We start from the raw sequence: 23,995 nt of genomic DNA, 5'->3' as shown, positions 1-23,995 counted from the left end.
ACCATCAGATTATCATATCACTCTTGATAGAAACAAATCCTTTAATGTCCCTTCACAGTCTGCAGAATAATGTCTCAAATGCTTAGACCAGGTTCTAACTCTCCAAACTCATCTTGGACTATGTGACAACATGAACTCTTTGTCCCTGAACACATCTTACACACATTCCTGATCTACCATACTCCTCACTCCCTCTCTTTATACACAGTATGTGATTCCCTACAAAGTACCACTCAAGTCCCAGCCAAGAAGCTTCTCGGACTACTTTAGATAATAGTCACTGATCTTCTTTACTTGAAATTTATAGTGGGACTAACTTTATGATGCTATTTAATTTTTTTTCTGTATTTATATTATCTTCCCACCTGGAACATACATTTGAGAATAGAGACTAAATTTTTATACAGTTTTGAATCACCAATTAGAACCAAGCTCAAAGTTATCAGAGGCTGAGGACCAAATATAAAGTTGTTCGATGAATGTGTAGGAGAAGTTTCTTAAAGAGTAAGGATTTTCTCAAGTGAAACTTACCCGGCAATTGGTAGCTAACCCCTTTTTCTCAAGGCAAGGCAAGATGTGTAAGACTTTCCCTTCATCCCAGTGAAGATGAACTTTTCTTGCCTATAAACTTTTGGACATCTTTCACTTCGCTGGACTTAAGCTAGTCATTCCCAGGAGGCCCCTTCTTCTCATGCTGACATATCTAAAGTTTATGTCCTTTCAAGATCTGAACTGCTATTTCCTTCAAGAAGACTTCTCTGAGTCTCCTAAGTAGAAATTTCTTTTAATTAGATATAATATATGAATGAATAAACATGTAGAGACATTATTTATAGTACTCTACATATAGAACTGTACTATTATTTTTCAAAATACTTATATCCTATCAATGGTATTTACTAAATGAAAAAATATATATCTACCTGAAATATATATTGGAAATTTCACATAAAATTTCTTACTTGATTGCCCTATCACAAAGAGTTCACTGTCAGATATGGACTATCTCCCATTTCCCTATCTATGACTAAAGAAGAAAGTGGAAAGTGGATATGCTAATACAATACTAGGGCTAAACATCTGATTTCAGAAGAGTAAACTGAGAATCACTGTTCTGTAAACTGCTCTGTTTGCTTTTAAGAAATAACATTAATAGAATATTAGAAATTATATATGGGGAGATTAAGACTAAATTTTTTTTAAATAATTATGAAACTTAGGAATTCATTTTTTAATAATTCAATGGAACCGACCTGCAATGGAATCAATTTATAATCCTACATATCTCACAACGCTAACTTACTGGGAAAGCATTATAATATTCAAGCTATTACAAGCGAGGCAGCCTTTTCTTAACCTTGCTTATATCTTAGGTGTGCCAGTCATCAAATATAGAACAGAAGAATATAATCAAATTAGATTAATTAGTAGATTAAAAAGCACATCTCCAAACAGAATGACAGTTTGCATAACTGCAAATAGCATTTCGTGGATTGCAAAGGGTCCAACACTGCATGAACTCTTTGGGAGAGAAAATAGAGAAAAAGGGTTAATTTCACAGTCATGCAGTAAAGTTAGGTTTCCAACAAATATTGAACCAACTTACTCTCTATTGAGAGTTCCAACACAGGGGACAGCATGCAAAAAGAAAAAAAGAAAAAAAAGAAAAACACACAAATTAGTCGCCATCAATGCAAAGTTCCTGTATGGAAGAAAAACACTTAGAAAATAAAAGTGACAAATGTTTTGAAAAGTTTATGATAAACTCAAAATAGTTTTCAAAACAAGAGTTAAATGAATAGTATGGGAGAAGAACATGTGATTTTCCTGTGCTGTCTCTTACCTCCTTGCCAAAGAAATTTTAAAACAAAAAGCAAAAAAAAACTCCCTTCTTTTCCAGACCCTACTATCCTCGAGGCTTAACTTGTGGAAAGAAAAAACTAGGGGGGAGAGGGGAGGGGGAAGAGGAGGAGTAGCTACCATTTTAATAATATCAGGATATAATACAAAAACTCAAATCAAACCCTGACGCTTTAAACTCAGCACAGAATGGTGACATACCCAGTTTATTCCTTTTTGTGGGGGGGGGGGGGGGGAGGGGGGGCGGGGGGTGCTGAGGAAGATTAGCCCTGAGCTAACATCTGTACCAATCTTCTTCCATTTTATATGTGGGTCGGTGCCATAGCATGGCTGACAAATGGTGTAGGTCTGCACCCAGGATGTGAACCCATGAACTCGTGCCTCTGAAGCGCAGCACGCCAAACTTAACCACTATGCCATGGGGCCGGCCCCATCCAGTTTCTTCTTAATGAATTCCATTATTGGCAGAGCCTACGACAATCACCAAACAAAAGCTAAACAAAAACAAATTAACAAAAGCCTCCCCATTATACTGTCTTCATAGAACTAACTAAATAACCAAAAACCAAACCAAATAAACAAAATCAGATGGGTCAATAAGAATTGCATGTTGTTACAAAATCCAAGGGAGAAAAACCATAAAGTTACCTTCCTTACAATTCTGGGGAGGACTATGGCTGGTTCTCCACAGCTATTAAAGGAGGCCAAACATTTGTGGTTGGTTCAGTTCTTTACTAACATCAAACTCAGCTTTCCTATTTGAGCTGCAAGGGACTCTTTAAAAAAGTGTTTCACTTTATTACTGTATAAATCCTAGCACCCAGCTAACCTGCACTATTGTCCTAACAAAAAATCAAAAACTTAACTTTAAGAAATAATCCAGCCTTGTTCTTATACCTTCCAGTTAAGGAAGAATTATAGATTATTCTATATTGAATATAGATGCTTTAAAACTCTATTTCTTAAAGTTGTATATATTATTAATTAAAATATCATTTAATAAAAGAGGCCCATGCAGACCACAACTGTCTTATCCTTTGGCTTATATTGCCAACAAAAAATATCAACAGCTAATACTTAAGAATTCACAGAAATTTTTGCATTAAAACCAAGTGTAAAGTAAAACTAAAGTATAAACCAAGTCCTACAGCTGTAATTAGTGGTAGCAATATCAGTATAAAATAGTAGGTATCTACATGTTCAATTTGAAAGTTATAAACTTTAAAAAATTTCAGTAAACAAACTGTTTACCAAGAGTATTTTAATCTTTGTCTTTAATGGGGTATGGCATTCTTGGATAAAATAATTATACCTTGAGATAGAGGATAATCTTTAAAAATTATTGTTTTAAAGTATAAACAATTTATAATCTTTTTTTTTTTTTTTTGGTGAGGAAGATTAGTCCTGAGCTAACACCTGTGCTCATCTTCCTCCATTATTTATGTGGGACACCACCACAGCATGGCTTGATGAGTGGTGTGTAGGTCTGTGCCCAGGAGCTGAACCTGCAAACCCCAGGCTGCCAAAGTGGAGCATGTGAACTTAACCACTACGCCACTGGGCCAGCCCCAGCAATTTATAATCTTTAGCTGGATTTTAGTTTATGTATCAAGTGGGATTTTAATATCTTTAAGTAGTGTCACAAGTAATGAAGATATTGAAAACAGAAAAAAATGAGGAGGAAATGATATGAATAACAATAAAGTGAAGACCACAAAAAAAGAGTAAAGTGAAATTCATTAATATTTTTCTTTGAATTTCCCTTCCATATCTCTCTCTCATTAAATTCTCATGTAGACACCTGTTGTCCTAAAGGAAGATACCTGATAAAAGTTTCACCATTGTCAAATACATTGCTGAAAACAGAAATAAATGAATACATTTTACAACAAACCAAAATTTCACAGTACACCTGTAGATTATGTATAAGTACTTAATGAAATATATTTTAATGAACATTAAAAATTGAACAATATTCTGAAAATTTTTATGGACTAATTCAGTATACAAAATGCTGCTTCTATATTACCATACTATATTGCTTTTGTGTTATTTAATGGCAATTCTTTTCTACAAAATTGCTCTGTAAGGTAAGAATATATTTACATTATTGTTGTAATAATCACAGAAGAAAACTGAACAAAAACTTAGATTTTTTTCAACTTAGTCCAATTATTTGCTTTACAAATAGTAAAATGTTTTTAGTAATACAAATACAGTCACCCTAATTACATAAGAGTTGTGCTTGTTACTATATCCTTCAGTTTACAGTCTTAGATGATCTCTCTTTAGAGAAGCTTAAATTTTACAAGACAGCAATTTCTAAATTATGTACAATAGCAAACACAATTTCAATTTTGTTTCAAAAGATTATTACCCTTTTTTGGGCAATAATAAAACAAAAGTGGCTTACAGTTTTTGCTATTATTTCATTTCTTATTTTGGCAATATACAAATGACACCCTATGGGAGAGAAAACAAATCTTAAATACTTAAACATACCTTGCCATGAGGATCAGCAAACATTCTTGTGAAAATTTCACATAATCTTTTCAGTTCAACTCGACTGTCAAAATAATAAAGTGGCTAATTAATATCCTGCTGGAGGAGGAAGTCATTTAAAAGTAATCCTACATACAATTTGGCTTCTTAAAAAAAAAAGCTAAAAAACTCAGCTCTCAAAATCAAGAAATTTGTGGGATTACTAGTCAGGGCCAAATACAAATTTATCAAATGTAACAATAATTCTGTTGCAACCCACACTATTTTATAGGTTGAAAGTTCTATGAAAAGAAATACAATCGTATTTCATTAACGTAGCATGACAGAGGAAACTGTACAAATGACATTCCCAGCATATGAATCTTACCCTTTTAAATGCTAAGATGTTTTCTTAAAATCTGCCACCTGACGGCTAAAATCTTTCTAAACTATGACTACTCTCTTGTCATTTAAAATGACATAGTGAAGCTAATATTAACCCAGTCTTGATGGGGTTGGGAAAAATATTATGATGATTTATTGCAGTGATTAACGAAGTGTAATACGCAAACGTTAAAATATATTAGGCAGCACAGAGATAAACATTTATTTTAAATTACATATTTCTAACACTTCCTAAAATTAACATACAGCTAGTAAATCAAACCCGGATTTCAGGTATCAAGTCAGGAAATAGCTCTCTATTTTCTGTCATACTCAAACTTATGAATTATCTGAAACTACGTTCTTAAAGGGGTAGACTATAGAGGTTTAAAACATTACACAGATAAAGAATTTAGGGGAAAAAAGCAAGCAAAAGCCATTAGGAAAGGAAACCAAACCAAACCAAACCTGAAAGACTTAAAAAAAACCAAGATGAACTTTGGTCCTTGGAGACATTCACTCCAATTCCATTTCATATTACACTAAGATTCACATATTAGATGAACATTAAGAATATATCTTCATTTTTGAGTGAGCATAAATATTCTTTGTTCTCACTGGAAAACTTATCAGGAACGCATTTTAATAAACCAGTCAGCTTTAATATTATGTGCATTTTTAAATTTTAATTTAAAAAATTAATAACATTTTTCATTGAGCTTCTATTTGTGAATAAAAGTTTCCTTTTAAAATGTTTCTTTAAATAGAGCTAGTGAATTAAAAAACTTTTAGTAAGGACAGTATAGATGATTCTAAAGGACTGCTTTAGGAAGTCCTAAACTTGGAAAAATATTTTGATGCTACCTTCTGAATTCAGGATAAGTCTGTTCCCATACCAGTATCTCTAAAGTGTTATGGAAACAAAGTCAAGTCAAAAAGTGCTAACCTGACAGGGCAATTATTTTAAGACAATACACTTACCTTAGCGTTCTCTGATTTTTTAGTAAGTTCTGCAGACCGAGGAGGCCTTCCTTCCTTTCTGACCAGTTGGAACTAGCACATCTATTGAGGACTTCTGCCACATCTTCTGTCTGTCTCATATATGTAGGAATACTACCATTTCGAGAACTATAGGAGCGTTCTGAACAAGCACTAGATGCATCACTGTTGGCATCATCATCTGAATGCATTCCATATGATTCATATCTCCTTCGAGCTGGTTTTTTCTGTTATACATAAAGACTCTCATTAGTGGTAGCTAAAAGAATATACTGGTATTTCACAATTTCTACTGACCACAAAAGGACTGGTTTTTGTTTTAAAATCATTGCAAAGCATGCTGCTAATCATTGTAATAAAAAATGTCAATATTTAGTTTTTCTTTAGAAAATATGTTTTAGAAGTTAGTAGAAGATGAAATATTCTTTAACTATGGGAAGTGGTAGAAGCAGAATAAGACTGCATGGAAGGTCAGATATGTGAAGCGAAAAGAGCTCCAAAATGTGCGGTTTTTCCTTTTCATGGAAAACCAAGAAGAACTACTAGAGCATAAACGAACAGAAATTGTCCTGGAAATTTGAGCGAGAAGAAGAAAATACTACCTTTTTAGGGATGAGAATGGATCAGAAAATGGACAATGGATCAGAAAAACACGTTCTTCTCCTTTTGAAGTACTTTTTGCCCCCTGTCTTTCTACCTTCTCTTTCCTTTATTCTCCTTTTAGTTCTGCTATCACTTCTCTTGCTACTCTTTCTTCCCTTGTACCTAACTCTCATGTCTCCTAAAGAAGTAAATACAGACGATGAATGGTGAGAACCTGTTTGGCTTACTATTATTAAGAGGCAAGCTCCTTGAAAGTCCTCCACATTTTTCCCAATGTGTCTATACATTCTATTTCAATAAACATGAGAAAACATATTTAGATTCCTTTGATTTCTTTATATCGGAAGCTTATTATTTAATAAATGTAACTGCTAATTATACCTTGTATATTAAAAGTGAAATGAGAGCGAGTAAATAGCTAATTTGAGATTTCCTTACAAGTACTGGAAACAAACCTTTATGTAACGTGATATCTGAATTTAGGCTGGTGAAAGACATTTCTATGAAATATGTTAAGCACAATAATTTAAAACAGTTCCAGGTGGCTATAAATTCTCCAAAGTCTAAAATCTAAAAGAAATGTAACTTGAACTTAATTCAAAATAGTTTTATAATGAAGTTTCCATCAGTAAATGCCTCATACTGATTTAGAGACATCAACTTAATTTAGAATGGCAGTAATGTGCTGGGCTTCAGGATCAGTTCTGTTACAGGCAGCAGTGTGATGACATCATCTCCTTTGCAAGCAGCAGTCAGACTTAAAGGATGAGAACCCCCCATAGGACCCTCTATTCAAGTAGTTTCTCTCCAATGATAATCACATTTATAGAAAAATGGATTTATGTTTAAGAATTTTATTACTTCTATATGAATTTTTTATAGAAGACTATCACCTTGTTAAACTGATGAAGCAAAGAAAAAAAAGTTATGGTATCATAAGATGTCAGAAAATAGCAATGTCTATACCTTAGTCCGTATGTCTCCTAAGAGCTGAGAGCAGTAAATTTTTGAAGAGAAAAATTGAAAATAATGAAGAACATTTTGCTAAATGGCACAGTGAAGTAGGCATTAACAATGCCCATAACCACAAACATTAAGTTTTTAAATATATAGACACAAAAGAACTGCTTATTAGCAGACTATATCTTTAATCTTGCCAATATCCTTTAATCCAAAGAGATATATTTAAGCTACAAAAATATTCCATAACCAATTTTCCCAAAGAAACTCAAGTCTTCTTCCTATCTGGATCCTTCTGTTGTTTCCAAAGTTAATTTTATTTCTATTATTTTCCCTAGGTCCAAATTAGGCTTAATAGTTGGAAAGTCTTTTCCTAAAACTTGACAGTTACAGCTGGAATATCTATGCCATACAAACAATGGAAGTAAACAGAATAAAATTATTGGGATTCAGTGTTTAGTCCTGGTAGTTAAATATTCCTCATATAATTCAAACACAATCTTAGTATGGTAAGTAATAGTTCAAGAATAACTCACTCAATTCATAAAATTTATGTGAGCAGAATTTAACAGGTAAATCATCCATTTAAAAAGAAACCAGAAAACATAATTTGAGAAATACATGGATGAGGAATAGCAAATTTAAAACATCTGAATGATTTAACATCAGTAGAACAAGATGTGATCAATATATCCCATGCCCCAAAGAACAAAGTTCCTACTTAGTTATATTAACTTATTAAAAAAAATAATCAAATGACTGAGGTAAAGGGAAAAATTCAGCACGTATAGACTATTAGAGTAGAACTACACATTGATTTCATTTTAATATATTATAGCTATGACCAACAAATATTTTTTAAAAGTTGTTTTTCAAAGCTATGTGGGAAAAATTGTATTATGTCAACACTGGTTAAGATGTGATCTACAGTTTTAAGAGGCATAATGTTTGTTTTCATTTTAAAACAAAGATGAGTCCTTTTATAAGTTCTAGGTAAGAAATTGAGTAAATGCTTCTCAAACAGAGGATTAATACCATAATTTGAAAGAGGAAGTGTCATACTGAATTGACCTGGAAAACCGGCAAAAGCTAAATATAGTCATTACTTCAAATGAAACTTCATAATTTTAAGTGAGGAAAACAACAGTGATATATGCACAACACTCTTCTGACAAACTATCACAGATCTGTAACTATGTTTTTAAACCTGTTTAATGTGTCAAGCATAAAGATCAGGAAGATATCGTAATTATAATTTGTCTTGAAGTTGTTCTTTCTCTCAGCTCAGAAAATACAAATAAGTAAAAGATTAAACAAACTCCTACCCCAAACTAAAATAATCCCTGAATACTCAAGGTTAAGCTAGCCATGAAACGATATGCTTGCAGTGTACATATTTATACACTAACCTATCTACCCTTACTCTCAGTGTACTACAGTGCACTAGACACATCACCCTATCAAAGACATCAATATTTATATTCCTGACCTCCCATCAATTACTATTGGCCCTGGCTTAAAATCTGACCAATTAATGAAGATCAAGAATTAACTATGCTGCTCTGCTTTTTACATTGCCTACACTTGATCTTCCTAGATTTAATCCACAAGAATTTTCCCATCTCCTTTCCCACACTGGTGGACTGGCTTACTCATGCATTAATGTCATAATTGGAACATCTATAACGTAAGGAAACGGATAAGAGTACCAAGGCATCTGCTACCGCCTCCTCCACATCGGAACCTGTGTTCAGGACTCGCATGGCACTGACAGAAGATGATAGTCGGCTTGACTGGCTGATCCCATACCCTGGACCTAATTCATCAGAAGGAAAACAGCTTTGAGAGTCGTAAATGTTAACAGCATCAGGGTGGAAACTTTAAGATCCTTAAGGGGAGAAAAAAAAAACCAATGGGGCAAAGCATTTTAAAAGCAATACTGCATTTACTGGGTTTTAGTTTTTGGTCAAATAAAAGGGTAAAGGCTTAAAATTACTCACAATGTGTGGAAAATAAATTTAAAGAATAGTAGCTACAATACATTTATGATCAGAAGATAGAAGAATGGCTGGCTGACTAAGGGCTTGCAAGTCTATCGCCCTATAATTAATTCAGTTCTATCAGTCAGGCAAATCTCATCCACATGGCTGAGTCCAGAACAAAGATCGATCCTCAAACCAGTAACGATTAAGGAGCTCAATGAAGCCACACCAGGAATTTGCAAGGGAAAAACCCTCCAATTATTCTCTCTTCTCCTTCAAGATAGGTTGATTTCATTCTATAACTAAGACATATTTGATATTTGTTAAGCACTTACTGTGTGCCCGACATTCTGAGGTACGAAAAGACAAACCAGAGATGAATTCTCGCCCTCAACTACTTTCTATACCATCGTTTACAATTAAAACACTTCATCCACCATTTTGGTTTTTTTTTTTTAAAACATATATACAAAGATGAAGTACAGAACTGAGAACATAAAACAACTCTATATTTAAAAATAACATAACTTAGGTTACACAAAAGAAAAATGTCCATCTGCCAGGGAGAAAAACGCTCAAATAAGGTTGCTAAAGGAGAACAAGTTACTTGGGGGAAAACAAAAAAATCACAAATGATTTATTGTCCAACAAATTAAACGTAAATGAATCAATTTTAAAACAGATATTATTCAATGGAAACTGAAAAGGACAAAAACTTGAGATGAATGCACAGATGACAGTGAAAATGTACTCATCCTTCACCTGAGGCCCCATACACATCGGGGGCGTAGAGGGCACCAGTAGATCTGGAATGGTGTCTGGAGGCTGGAATAACAGGACCATACAAACCTCATCTATTACCACAGAAACAAGGAATAGTGGCAGCACTATAGTCAGGCAAGGAGAGTTAGTTAACACTGGTATTACTATTAATTGCTAAGGATCAGAATATTGCCAAATAGGGCAACTGAATATTAGCATTGCAACATTATCCTTGACACACAACAGATCTTACACCTAAGGGGACAGACATAAGCCCACAGGAGACAAGAAAGCAAGTATTCAAATGGAAGGAAATGTCAAAAGTACAAGTATGGAACGAAAAAATGAACATTGTAGTTTAAAAAAAAAAACCACTATGGTAACTAGTAACCAATAATAATCCTATCTTCTCTAACCCTGAACCCAGTGAGGCAGTTATAATTATTCCATTTTATAGATGGGTAAACTACAGCATAGAGAGAAGTTAATTTATTGATGAAAGCCACATACTAGTAAGTGATGCACCTCAGTATCTGAATTCTTTCAAGGACTTTGCTCTTAAACAATACACATACCATCTTCACATTGTTCAAAAGATAACATACCTCACTTATGTTAACATAAACATTTTCCATAATGGTTCATAGAATATAAGGTCTGCATACAGTAGAAGATTATTTAAATATCGAAGCACATTTGAACAGCAAAAAAAAGAATGTTAATAATTTAATCAAAAAACCTGGAAATGTGTGACGTATTTCCCTATATTTATATAATCTCTCTCTAAATTTAGCATATTTTAAATTTTAGATCTCAAAACCCCGATTTTCATAACACCATAAAGTCAATCTTTTACTTACATACAGAAACAAAAAAGCCAGGTAAAATTCATTTTAATATTTAATGAATATATTATTCATTTTCAAAGTTACTCTTCTTCAGATATATTAGAGCAGTTAAAACACTTTTATTACATGAATCACTCTTTCCTTTGCCACAAAGAAATGAATGAGAAAATAATCAAAAAGATTGAGAAAAAGGATTAAGAGAATGCTGCATAGATGTTTCATCAGACCCTGAAAGGTGATTGGTATCATTAGTAAAACACACTAATATACAGTTAGTTTTAATTTTACCCATTACACATAATATATAAAATGGTGAGAAAGAGTTGAACCAACATGGAAATGCCTAATGGATGAAAATCTTTGAAAAACTTTATGGAATCAACAGTTATCTGCAGCTGAAAATAGCAGGTAAGAAGCACCACTTACATGCTTGTAATAATATAAGCCTTTAAATCTTGGTTCCAGAAATAAATGGAAACTAAGGGTCCATGTTCCAGAGAAGTTCAGCTTTGCTCAGCGCTTATTTATTTCCGATGCTTTAGGGCTCTCACACTGGCCCTGTCTACAAGTGAATGGATGGCAAGGTATGGGACTCATCTGCTAAATGCCAATATTCAAGTCAGAGGGGACAAAAGGATTCACCAGATAAACAAATAAAAGGATATGAGAATGCAGGCAAAATATCGCGGAAAATGGGAATGGGGAGGATAACCTGATCTCTGGGAAAGCTATTCTTCATTCCTGTGTACCAAAGAGGGCCAATCTGCTACCTTTACTACACAGTATCCATATATAAATAAAAGGGCTATAAAAACGAATTCTTCTAACATTATATGATTAAAAGGTTTAATTATCTTTAACCCAAGTAGGATATTTCATTAGACTCAGGAAAGCTGCTTTCTTTAATAATAAAATTTAGATGATTTAAATTGTCAAATGGAGGTTTTGAGAGGAATCTAGAAAATTAATGGCTAGACAACATAACCTCTTTAAAAATAGACATAATAACAATGTTTATTTTTCAGATAATAGTTGGTTATAAATTTCCTCCAATCTCTAACTATTATACAGGTTTAAAAGGTGTAGAAACATTTTGGTTTCTTCTTTTTCTTTTTAAAGATTGGCACCTGAGCTAACAACTGTTACCCATCTTTTTTTTTTTTTTTTCCTGCCTTTTCTCTCCAAAGACCCCTGGTACATAGTTGTATATTTTAGTTGTGGGTCTTTCTAGTTGTGGCATATTGGATGCTGCCTCAGCGTGGCCTGATGAGTGGTGCCATGTCCACGCCCAGGATCCGAACTGGAGAAACCCTGGGCCACCGAAGTGGAGCAAGAGAACTTAACCACTCGGCCATGGGGCCAGCCCCTGGTTTCTTCTTGATGTCTCACATTTTCTAATAATTCCACAGTATTAGCATTATACAAATGCAGGTATAATACCACTAAAAAAAATCTAAGATCATTGTTACTAAAGCATAATGAACTATTTCTAGGTAAGCAATTAGAGCTTCAGAGGGAAGGGGAGGGGGAGGAGGAGGAAGAGGAGTAGTGGTAATAGTGGTGGCAGTGACAATGACCATGATAATCAAGTGCTCACTGTGTACCAAGCACTGTTCTGAGGGACTTTTTCATGTATTCTCTCATTTATAGCATCTGCAAAACAATCCTAGAAAGCACATGCTATTATTATCTTAGTTTTACAGATGAGGATACCCAGGCATAGAAAAGTTATAGAGCTGGGGTAGGCCATCCGACCCTAGAACACAAGCTCTTAAACTACCACACACCCACTCTACTTCCTTCAATTCTTCAAGGGGGCATGCTTATTTTATATAAAGACAGGACTTATTTCATTTTTTAAACATATATATATATGAGGATGTACCATGTACGTATGTGCATGTGCATACACACATACACAGACACTCGACAGACTAAGACTACTGTATATGAACTAAAAATATCTCTGGCGAAGTATAGAAAGGGAAACTCTTTGGTACCTGGAACTGGAACATAAACAACAAGGGTTGAGGATATCCCTGTCTGTGTTCCTAGCTCAATGGGTTTTCTAGATCAGTCTAATGATATATTTGACCCAAATGCCCCACAGAAGAAGAAATTAATCTCTAGAAATTCTACACTAACATGTCTATTGAAGAAAACAATAATTCTAATAGATGATGAGAACTATGTTTTACTTAAGTGTCACAAAGTCTGAAGAGGAACTACCTAAGTATTGTAGTAATCTACATTTTATGGAATTAAAAGGAAAAATCTGACATGGCTATAGGTATGTACAAATAAAGTGCTAGTTAAAATGCTGAAGGACCATGCAAAAATTCTAAAGATTTTCAATGTTAAAAATTCTGCCTCTCCAATTATTCTAAAATACTAGAGGTTAAGAAAAAGATCATTTAATATTTTATAATTGAGGTAAATAAAGTATTATAGTAAAGTTCATAGTACAATCTCTATAATCAGGGACAGACAGGTTTTACAGCAGTGACATAACATGAATTAGCTAATAAATGGGAAAAAAACTATAAAATACTATAAAAATGTTAATCTCTCTCATTTTACATTTCTATGGATCTGCTGTAATTTCTCTTTCATTTCTAATTTTATTTATCTGAGCCTTCTCTCTTTTTTTCTTAGTATGCCTGGCTAAGGGTTTGTCAATTTTGTTTATCTTCTAAAGAACCAGTTCTTTGTTTCATTGATCTTTCCTAGTGTTTTTTTGTTCCAATTATTTCTGCTCTAAATTTTATTTTTTCCCTCCTTCTGCTGGCTTTGGGCTTTGTTTGTTCTTCTTTTTCCTGTTCTGTTAGGTGTAGCTAAAGATTGCTGATTCGGGACTTTTCTCGTTTGTTAAGGTGGGCCTGTATTGCTATGCATTTCCCTCTTAGGACTGCTTTTGCTGTATCCAGTATGAGTTGGTATGGTGTATTTTCATTTTCATTTGTCTCCAGATATTTTTTGATTTCTCCTTTAATCTCTTCAATGATCCACTGGTTGTTCAATAGCATGTTGTTTAGTCTCTACATATTTGTCGTTTTCCCAGCTTTTTTATCGTACTTGATTTCTAGTTTCATAGCATTATGGTCAGAAAAGATGTTTGATATGATTTCAATCTTCTTAAATTTATTGAGGCTTGCCCTGTTTCCCAACACATGGTCTATCCTTGAGAATGTTCCATGTACACTTGAGAAGAACGCGTATTCTGCTGTTTTTGGATGGAGTGTTCTATATATATCTATTAAGTCCCATCTGGTCTAGCTCTTCACTTAAATGCACCATTTCCTTGATTAACTTTCTGTCTGGATGATCTATCTACTGATGTAAATGGGGTGTTAAGGTACCCTACTATTATTGTGTGGTTGTTAATATCTCCTTTTAGGTTTGTTAATAGTTCCTTTACATACTTCGGTGCTCCTGCATTGGGTGCATAGTTATTTATAAGTGTTATGTCTTCTTGGTGGAGTGTCCCTTTTATCATTATATGAAGTCCCTCTTTGTCTCTCATTATCTGTTTTATCTTGAAGTTTACTTTGTCTAATATAAGTACAGAAACACCTGCTTTCTTTTGTTTGCCATTAGCTTGGAGTATCATCTTCCATCCCTTTACTCTGAGCCTGTGTTTATCTTTAGAGCTGAGATATGTTTCCTGAAGGCAGCATATTGTTGGCTCTTGTTCTTTAATCCAGCCTGCCACTCTGTGTCTTTTGACTGGAGAATTCAACCCATTTACATTTAGAGTGATTATTGATATCTGAGGGCTTAATCTTGCCATTTTATCACTCATTTTCCAGTTCTTCTGCATTTCCCTTGTTTCTCATCCCACGTATTTCAGACAACCAATTCAGTCTGGTAGTTCTCTATGATGGTTTTCTCAGCATTTATCATTTGTGTCTCTGTTCTGATTATTTGTTTAGTGGTTACTATGAGGTTTGTATAAAACAACCTCGTAGATGAGATAGTCAATTTTCTGATAGCCTCTTATTTTCTTAGACTAACTTGACTACATCCTTTTACTCTTCCCCTTCTAAGTTATTATTGGCACAACTTATCTGAACTTATGTTGCAAGTATGTGATTAAAATGGCGACATTAAATTTATTTTTGATGTTTTCCTTCCTGTTATCTTTAATGTTGTAATTAAGTGTTTGCTAACCTGTTCTGGTAGAGAGCTGCAATTTTCTGATTTTGTGTACCTATTTATCTCCTTGCTCAAGGCTTTGTAACCCCCCCTTTTTTTTCAGGTATGAGGGCCTTCTTGAGCATTTCTTATGTGTGTGTGTGGGGGGGGGGGGGGGGTCCTGTGGTGATGAACTCCCTTAGCTTTTGTTTATCTGGGGAAGTTTTTATTTCTCCATCATATCTGAAGGATATTTTTGCTAGAGTATTCTTGGCTGAAAGTTTTTGTCTTTCAGAATTTTGCATATTTCATTCCACTCTCTCCTAAATTGTAAGGTTTCTGCTGAGAAACCTGCTGAAAGCCTGACAGGGTTGCTTTCTAAGTTATTTTCTTCTGCCTTGTTGCCCTTAGCATTTTTTCTTTGTTACTGACTTTTGCCAGCTTTACTATGATATGCCTTTGAGAAGATCCTTTTACAGTGATATAGTTAGGAGTTCTATTAGCTTCTTTCACTTATATCTCCAGCTCCTTCCCCAGGTTTAGGAAGTTCTCAGCTATCATTTCTTTGAACAAGCTTTCTGCTCCATTCTCCCTCTCTCCTCCCTCTTGAATACCTATAATCCTTATGTTGCATTTCCTAATTGAGTCAGGTATTTCTTGGAGAATTTCTCCATTTCCTTTTAGTCTTAGTTCTCTCTCCTCCACCTGAAGTGTGTCTATGTTTCTATCCTCCGGACTGCTAATTCTCTCCTCCATAATATAAGCTCTGTTATTTAGGGAGTCCACATTTTGCTTTACTCATCCATTGTGTTTTTAATCCCTAACATGTATGATTGGTTTTTCTTTATAGTTGTCAATCTCTTTTGTGAAGAATTCCCTCTGTTCATTAATCTTGTTCTGATTTCCTTGAACTGTCTATGTGTATCTTCTTGCAACTCATTGAGTTTTTTTATGATAGCTATTTTGGATTCGCTGCCACTTAGATTATAAATTTCTGTGCTTTCAGGATTGATTTCTGGGTGCTTGTCATTTTCCTTCTGGTCTGGAGTATTAATATATTTCTTCATATTGTCTGATGGTATGGATTTGTGCCTCCTCATAGTGATAGTATCTGGTTGCAGCTTCCACCTGCTGCCACTGAGTGGGGGTCAAGAGCTACGTATTCTGAGCCCACTGTGGCTCAATCATTCTCAGCTGCTGCTTTTCTATCATATGTGCGGACACTCTGGCTGACTGGCTGAGCTGGAGTGCTGGGTGGGGGGAGGGGTGCTCTCTTTCACCTGCACGATCCAGGAGGCTTTCTTGCTCTGCCCTTGCTATCTGCTCTCTTGGTGTGATGGCTTGATGAAGACACCCCTGCAGCAGCTTAGCCACTTCTGTGTGGGGCTTCCCCATAGGCTATGAGGGAACTTGGAGAGTGAAGGTGTTCCCATGGCGCACTGCGGCATCCCCCTCCTCTCAGAGCCTTGTGTGGTCTGGTGCCCTGGGTTGCTCCTGTCGGGGGAGGGAGAAGAGATCCTCTTACCTCCTACCACTTCCTCCAGGGGGTCCAGCACTTCCACCTTCAGCTGTATGGCTGCGTGGGTCTCTCAGATGTCTTTTGTGTTGTGTGAATGTCCTCTGTTGCTTTATGAGTGTCCTTTTCATTGTATCTTAAGAGGGAGAGTCTAAGGGAAGAGCTCACTCTGCCATCATGCTGATGTCACTCTATGTCTCTCACTTTAATAAGTTGTTCATACATTATTTTGTAGTACTCTTTCTAGTAAACTAAGTTAAATATCTAAGTTGAAATGTCAATATTTCTTCTGAAAGGACAAACGTATTTATTTTACCCAACTAAATAGTCCATATTTCACTTGAGAGTAAATATTTAAACATTTTTAAATTTTAGAGCCTTACTTGTTTAAAAAAACGTGAGTTTAATATTTTGTAGTTTAAATCTGTGTGATATTTACTTGATTAGGAAGACAATTTGTTGATACAACGTTTAACTTGCTCATTTAAGACAAGTAAATGTCAAAGGAATTTCCTCAAAATATAATTTTCTTCTGACTCTTTCCTCAAAAAGACCAAAAAGAAATAGGGGCAAAGCCACAGTCAGTAAAGAAGCTAAATCCAAGGTACTTGAAATTATCAGATGGTAATAACACAAGGGGAAAGCAATGCATCTCACACCTGCCCAAATACTTACCAAGGGGCTGAAAAGAGCGAACAGGACTTGTATCTCTGCTGCTCTCCCGACTGGCTTCCCGGCTGCACCCTTGACTCACACTTGGTCGAGGAATACGACTGCTTCGGGCTGGTAGGAAGCAACAGCAGCATAATAAGGGAGAAAACAGAAGGCAGAATTTGCATTTTTGACATTTTGGTTTATTTTTTTTCTTAAAAATTGATCGATAACAAGTTTTTATATAAAGTTGAGAAGAAACTACTCTTGATGAAGCATTACCAGGTAGACAGTTAAATTTCTTAGTTACAGATCTCTATTTTGAGATTAGAAGGGTCAAATAGTATTTTACTAAAATAGAGGCTGCAAATAAAAAGGAAACTAAAATATAAATGAATTATACTTTCAAGGTAAGATATCTAGTTTAATTTATAACCTACATTTTAATTGCCTTGAATTTTGCTTTCTTCTTTTAAGTGCCTAACTGAAGTCTTCAATGCTATCAAAGCCTGAAACACATAAGAAATAAAAGGTCTCAAGTCTCATATAGAAAATCTTACCCACTGAGAGCCTAGATGGACTAGCCTCTCTGCTACAGCCCTGGCTCCGTGGTATCTTGCTTCTCTTCTGTGCTGAGGCTGAATTGACCAGGACTCTTTGAACACCAGAGCTCACAGTAGAGAGGGCTGTCGTGGTCAGAACTCTTCCTGGAGACCCAGACCGGCTGCCAGCTGAACACCAAACACATATACAAATGTTAAGATATGAACTCCAAGAGAACTTGCTGAAAGGATAAAAATTCAAGAAACATATCTGAGAAAACTGTGATAGTATGGCAAGTTCTAAGTTCAAAGGAAATGGACTGAGGAAGATTTATTTATGATCATAACCTAGAAAAAAATGGTATACTATATACTAGGACTGAATGGTAAATCGCATAAAATATATTTTGAGTTTTTGCAGGTATAAGATGCTATGTTTAACAAGGACAACACTATTATGATTTTCATAACACAAATAGTATAAAATATTTCCATAGAAATAACTTATCTGACAATACATTTCATATGACTAAAGCTACATATTAAAAAGGAAAAAAATTAATGGTTCTATTACTGCTATTATTTTTTTTTAAGAATATAATAATGAAAATGTGCTTCATGTTAAAACAGTTTGCCTGCTGGATTGCCTATGAATGGATATAACAAAGTTATCTACCTTGCTACTGTGTACATTTAAAAAGTTTTACAAAATTAAATTTTAAATGTTTACAAAATTGGGCCAGCTGAAAAAGAAGCTTGCGTTTTGCTATTTGCCTTCAAACAGGATCAAAAAGGGATCTTGGGTAGCCACGTCTGGGATGTGGCTGTAGAAGGGCTGAGGGTAGAACAGGACTAACAGGCAATGTCAAAGAAGTCACACCCTTTTCAAACTGGTGGTTTTCAGTCTTGCAAGGCAGAGGACATATGGTCAGGGAGACAGAGAGGGAGTTGGACAAAATCTCAGAGATTGGGGCAAGGGTTATAAAAAAGCTAAGAAATCTGGATTTTTTTGCTTTTTTTTTTTTCCTGCTTTATCTCCCCAAATCCCCCCGGTACATAGGTGTATATCTTAGTTGCAGGTCATTCTAGTTATGGCATGTGGGACAACACCTCAACGTGGCCTGACGAGCAGTGCCATGTCTGTGCCTAGGATCCAAACTGGCGAAACCCTGGGCTGCCGCAGCACAGCGCGCGAACTTAACCACTTGGCCATGGGGTCAGCCCCTAACAAACCTGGTTTTAAACTAGAATTCCACAGGTTAACTTTTAAGGCGATGAGTTCCTTGTCAACCAAAACATTTTATGCATGCATTGAATGGGAAAATGAACTGGATAACTCCAAGATATAATGTAACTCTAGATTTTGACGGGTAGCATATAGAAAAATCAAACTTGCACTTAAATCTTCATGAAAGCAACTTTCTGCCTTTGGTGGCCACCAGTTCTCTCCTTTTTTTTTTGCTAAGGAAGATTCCTGGGAGCTAACATCCATTGCCAATCTTCCTTTTCATTTTCCTTTTTCATGTGAGCCAGTGCCACAGCACGGCTGCTAAGAGACAAGTGGTATGGTTCCATGTCCGCAAACTGAACCTGGGCCGCTGAAGTGGAGCATGTCGAATTTAACCACTAGGCCACCGAGGCTGGTCCAGGGCACTACTTCTCTTAACCAATAAGGCAGTCACTCCTCACCTTGTATAATCTTACCCAATCATGCTTTATTTTCACAGAACAAAGATGAAAGATTCAAATGTCAATAGGAACAGGAGGGGGTGTCAATGAGGAAGGAGGGCTGAGTGTGAGGCAGGGAGCAGTGACTTTTTAGTTCCAGCCAGCTCTGTCTTGAGGTAATACCGGCCAGGTTTTGGGATTTTTAAAAAAGTGAAAGCTTTGAAATTTCCTGATTTTTATCATGTTGTGTACACCAAGTAATACATGAATAGTCGCAGGCCGGATGTGGTCGATGGGCTGCTGATCTGTGACCCTTGCCATAGTTCTCTTGACATGGTCTCACTGAATACAATTTAAAAACTCACGATTAATTCCTAAACTTACCAGCACATAAAATGAAACTTATCTTCCATTGGCTATACCAATACTGTAAAACATAGTGTTTCTAATGAAATTAAAAATTCACTATTTATGTAGAAGGAATTCTAAATTATTATAGGGAAATTAATCAAGTCGACTTTAAAATGATGGCTCATTTGAACTGTTTCATGATGTTTCAGGTGAAGAATCTTCAAATCAGGTTTGTTTCAGTTATAACCTTAAGGATACTCACAAGGCACCTATTTTCTCCATGCAATGTCTAAACTAAACATACACACCAAAACACCCAAACACCCAACATGCCACAAACTCACAATGCAAGATAAGCAAATGGACTATTTTATGGGAACACTTGCAACAATATAAAAAGTATAAATAATGAACTGAACACATATGATATTCTCTTAAACTAATATAAATTTAGGAGGTGGAGGTGTTGATAGGAGACTGGAGAATTCCTTGAAATGTGGGTCTATTCAGCAGAGAGAAAACATGCAGTACAGAAGCAGAGTAACCACTTCACTTATTCTAGATTTATTGAATTTATCAAAATTATGCAAGCTCACTCTCTATATACTTAAATTCACCCATGCCCTCTCCTAGAAAATAAAATTGGCAGTAGTCATTTTGCTTTAATCATTACCCTCTCTTCTCTAATGCCTTCGATCCCTACCAACAATGTGATAATTCCAGTGCCTACGACTCATCTTGGAATTATTTATACTTAGAAGAAAATATCAAGGCTCTTTCCCCAGCAACGAACTACGAAGACTAATTATTTCTTCTAAGAAAACCATAGAGTTGATGAAAAAGGGCATAATATACCTAGAGAACAGCATGCCACTAGAAAATATTCTAATTTGCAAAACTTGAAATAGGATACCTAATTTCTGTTGCACTGTCTAATTTTCAAACTACTGTTCTATAGTTTTTACTAGATATTTTCAAGGCATTACTAAAGCTCCTTTGCTTTTGAATGTTTATACCAGTGGGATCAACTTGGATAATTTAAAAAAACTCAGGGTTTTGGTAATAAAATAAAGACAGGCCAAAGAAAAATCATAACTGGCAATTTTTGCCCCCCTATGGCTACAAAATGATGGACTTTCATATGTTAAGAATTTCTGCTGAATAGAACCCATTCTTGATAATGAAAATAGGTGATCAAACAATAGATGCACACATACAGTGTATAGATTCTTACCACCAATGGTATTAGCAGATTGTGATCCTGAACAAGTGTAAAGGCAGAATTAGGGTAAGGGTTATAATCCATGAAGAGGGAAGGAGCAGATTTAAAATGGATGGCAGATGGAAATAAGAAAGCTTTAGTCAGTTCTTAGAAAATAAAAATTCCTAAGGCAAAAAAAGCGAACTTTAAAAAAAATCCCAAAACCATAGATGTCTGTAACAAAAGCAGTACATTTAGTAGTTTTTACAGCTGATAAACTGAAATCAGACACTCATGTATAAAGCAGATGAAATGAAGTTGCAAAAGTAAACGTAAACTCTTCAGCTTTTCTTCTACTGATAGCCTGAAATCTAAATAATTAAATGTTTAAGTTTTTATTATTTAAACATTTAATTTAAAACTACAGGTAAGGGAGGACTACATCTTATAGCTGAAGAAAAGTTACATGAAAAAGCTACAAATTTTATCTTTCGTAGGATGCACAGGAAAAAAACAAACAGCAGGTGGGTGGGGTGAGGAGACAAAGTTTCTGACAGGCTGTACAATCATTTGTACGCAACCAGTCACTACCAACAACAAAAGAAGACACAATCCTTACATAAAATATAAATCTGAAAGTCTCTCCATTGGGTCTGCTTTCATTTATTTTGGTTAGCCATTAGAACACACCTGCTTTGATCCCAGAGATTTTTCTTTTTGCTAAATAGTGATAGAAAAATATGGAAAAACCATGCAATCCCTAAAGAATTACTTTACAACAAAGTGAAGATTGAGATCACAGCAATATTTCTGTGCAAATATGTTGTAAAGAAACTTGCATCAAATTATATGGGTCCACAATATCTTTTTTCAAAAGAATTTAGAATGGAATAAACAGTCATTTAAATAAATAATCAAGCAAATAAATAAAAACCTCTCCAATATGATTTAAACCTAAGCGATTTTACAGTGGTTGAAGTCTTCTGATCTTAAAATCCTACTAAGTCTAAAAAGCCTATCATTATGTTTTCACTCCAGGAGAGGATTTGAAGTACTGTGGATTGGGTTTCAAAGTGAAAAACCAAATGTAAAAAAATTATTCTGCATTCCACTGAAGTGATCAGTAGTTAAAATATACCTAAAAGGGAGGTCCTTAAGTAATATAGTCATACAGAAAGCACTCTGAATCTTTGCCCTCAGCTCAGTCTTAGTATTACTTTAGGAGAGAACTAAGTAGAATATCTTGCATAAAATTAAGTTTTATCCGTAAGATAATAGTATGGACAGTTTCTGGTTGCTATCTTGATTTTCTTTATCCTTTAAATTTCCTAACTTCACCATTACTTATTTCTTTGTTTCCTGAAGGTCAGAAGAATAACAAAATACAGAAGTACAAACAGGAGTATAAAATTCAGTTGATATTAGACTAAGACTACCAGAAGGATAATTTTATCAGCTACAATATATAGTGCTTACACTGGGCCCAGGCACTGTCTTAAGTGTATTAAATGTACTACATCATTTAATCCTCACAACAATCCTGTGAGATTATCCTCTCCATTTTACAGATGAATATACAGAAATATAGCAGCTTTAAATAATAACCCAGAAGAGCCATGATTCAAATCTAGGCAGTATGGCTCCAGAGTCTGTGACCTAAATCAATACTTCTCAGACTTCATTATAACATAAATCACTTGGTGATCTTGTGAAAGACTGAATTCAGCAGATCTGCGGTGGCATGAGATTGTTCACTTCTATCTGGCTCCCAGGTGATGCTGATGCTAGTCTGGGCACATATGTTTGGAGCAGCAAGGCTCTAAACAACTATCCTGCACTGCTAAAGATTAAGTTACTTTAAAAAATTACTCTAAAAGTACACAAGATCAGGGAAGATTGTGATATCTATTCTTAATTTGGTTGAGAGAAGAGCCCTTACTGAGAAGGCATTTGCCATTTTTTCCTATTTGTAAATAATCCTCAATTTGCAAACCAATTTATTAAGCATTTCTGCTTATTTTTAGGACTATTGTTGGGTGCTCTCATCATTACTCTGCCTGGATCCTTTGACTTTGGAAAGAGGAAAAGAGGAGAATCTGCTAGGCAGGACTTGTATAATCATCACTCTGGCTCCCTCCAAGCCCAGCTCTTTTCCCTAATTCCAAAATTCAGGAATTAAGTTAAAAAACAGACAAATAGGGCATCTATATCCTGAGGAATCATCTAAACAACAATGGAAAATAGTTAAATCTATGTCTTTCCAAAACAGCCAAGTATGTAGAATAACCCAAGAATTATTTCCCTAGAAAAAATTTCTGTTTTAGAGATAAATGCTAATGAAAATCTCTGGATAAAGAAGGAATGGGAACAAACTCTTTTAAATTAATAACGCCATAAATGTATGTGTTGCTATTCTGTAATATGTAGAAATGGATTACTCATTTTACCTAGACCTCAAAATTGTGTTTTAATAATTGTGCTTATGAGGAACTCAGCTTCCAAAGAAATGGGAAAAATATAAATCTCAAATTTAACAAGAAACATAGCAGAATCAGTCATTTCAATTTGTTTCCTCACTATGAATCAGTATACTCCTGCCAAAAATGCTAACCATATTGTAATAGATTTTGGGGAGAGTACAAAGATACCATATATCTGTCTTTGAACAGCATTAGCTAGATGCAACCAGATTTGATGCTAATATATGGCAATTATTTTGTCTCTAAAAAGCTCAACTTTCCACATTTGCAAGTTTCTGAGTAGACTGTGAAAACCGTAATGCTAACAGATTTGCGCTATTTAAAATATCTTCATGCAAAAGTTTGTAAAGCAGATGAAATTTTTCTTTCTAGGTGGCAGATACCAATGATGCAGCCCTAATAACACACCAAAGACAAGACAACACCCACTCAAAAAAATTCCAAAACATGCACAACAACTGACCCAAAACATTGAAAAAAAAATACCTTCATTTTTGTCAGGTGATGATGAACCTAAAGTACAGAACAAGAACTCAGTATGTGGCTTTTCTTTTTTGAAATTAGCTTTGTCTT

General features: G+C 35.0%; 1 protein-coding gene across 50 annotated transcripts in view; it reads right to left on the bottom strand.

Moving 5' to 3' along the window:
* CLASP2 (cytoplasmic linker associated protein 2) overlaps positions 1 to 23,995 on the bottom strand; it is a 163,608-nt gene that overhangs the window by 34,890 nt on the left and 104,723 nt on the right. For 17 of the 50 annotated variants that reach the window (XM_070237999.1, XM_070238003.1, XM_070238001.1 and 14 more), the window contains 7 exons: positions 17,741 to 17,911; positions 17,205 to 17,312; positions 10,032 to 10,094; positions 8,997 to 9,103; positions 7,294 to 7,317; positions 5,707 to 5,951; positions 4,363 to 4,426 (listed from right to left, as the gene is read on the bottom strand). In XM_070237999.1, the coding sequence (XP_070094100.1) occupies positions 4,363 to 4,426; positions 5,707 to 5,951; positions 7,294 to 7,317; positions 8,997 to 9,103; positions 10,032 to 10,094; positions 17,205 to 17,312; positions 17,741 to 17,911 (782 nt within the window). The remainder of the gene's footprint in view (positions 1 to 4,362; positions 4,427 to 5,706; positions 5,952 to 7,293; positions 7,318 to 8,996; positions 9,104 to 10,031; positions 10,095 to 17,204; positions 17,313 to 17,740; positions 17,912 to 23,995) is intronic. The other 33 variants (XM_070238010.1, XM_070238046.1, XM_070238047.1 and 30 more) reach the window with 3 other exon arrangements.

Source organism: Equus caballus, chromosome 16 (genome assembly GCF_041296265.1).
Source record: "Equus caballus isolate H_3958 breed thoroughbred chromosome 16, TB-T2T, whole genome shotgun sequence".
NCBI lineage: Eukaryota > Metazoa > Chordata > Mammalia > Perissodactyla > Equidae > Equus > Equus caballus.
The sequence above is the reverse complement of the archived record's forward strand: the minus strand, read 5'-3'. Positions and strand labels throughout refer to the sequence as shown.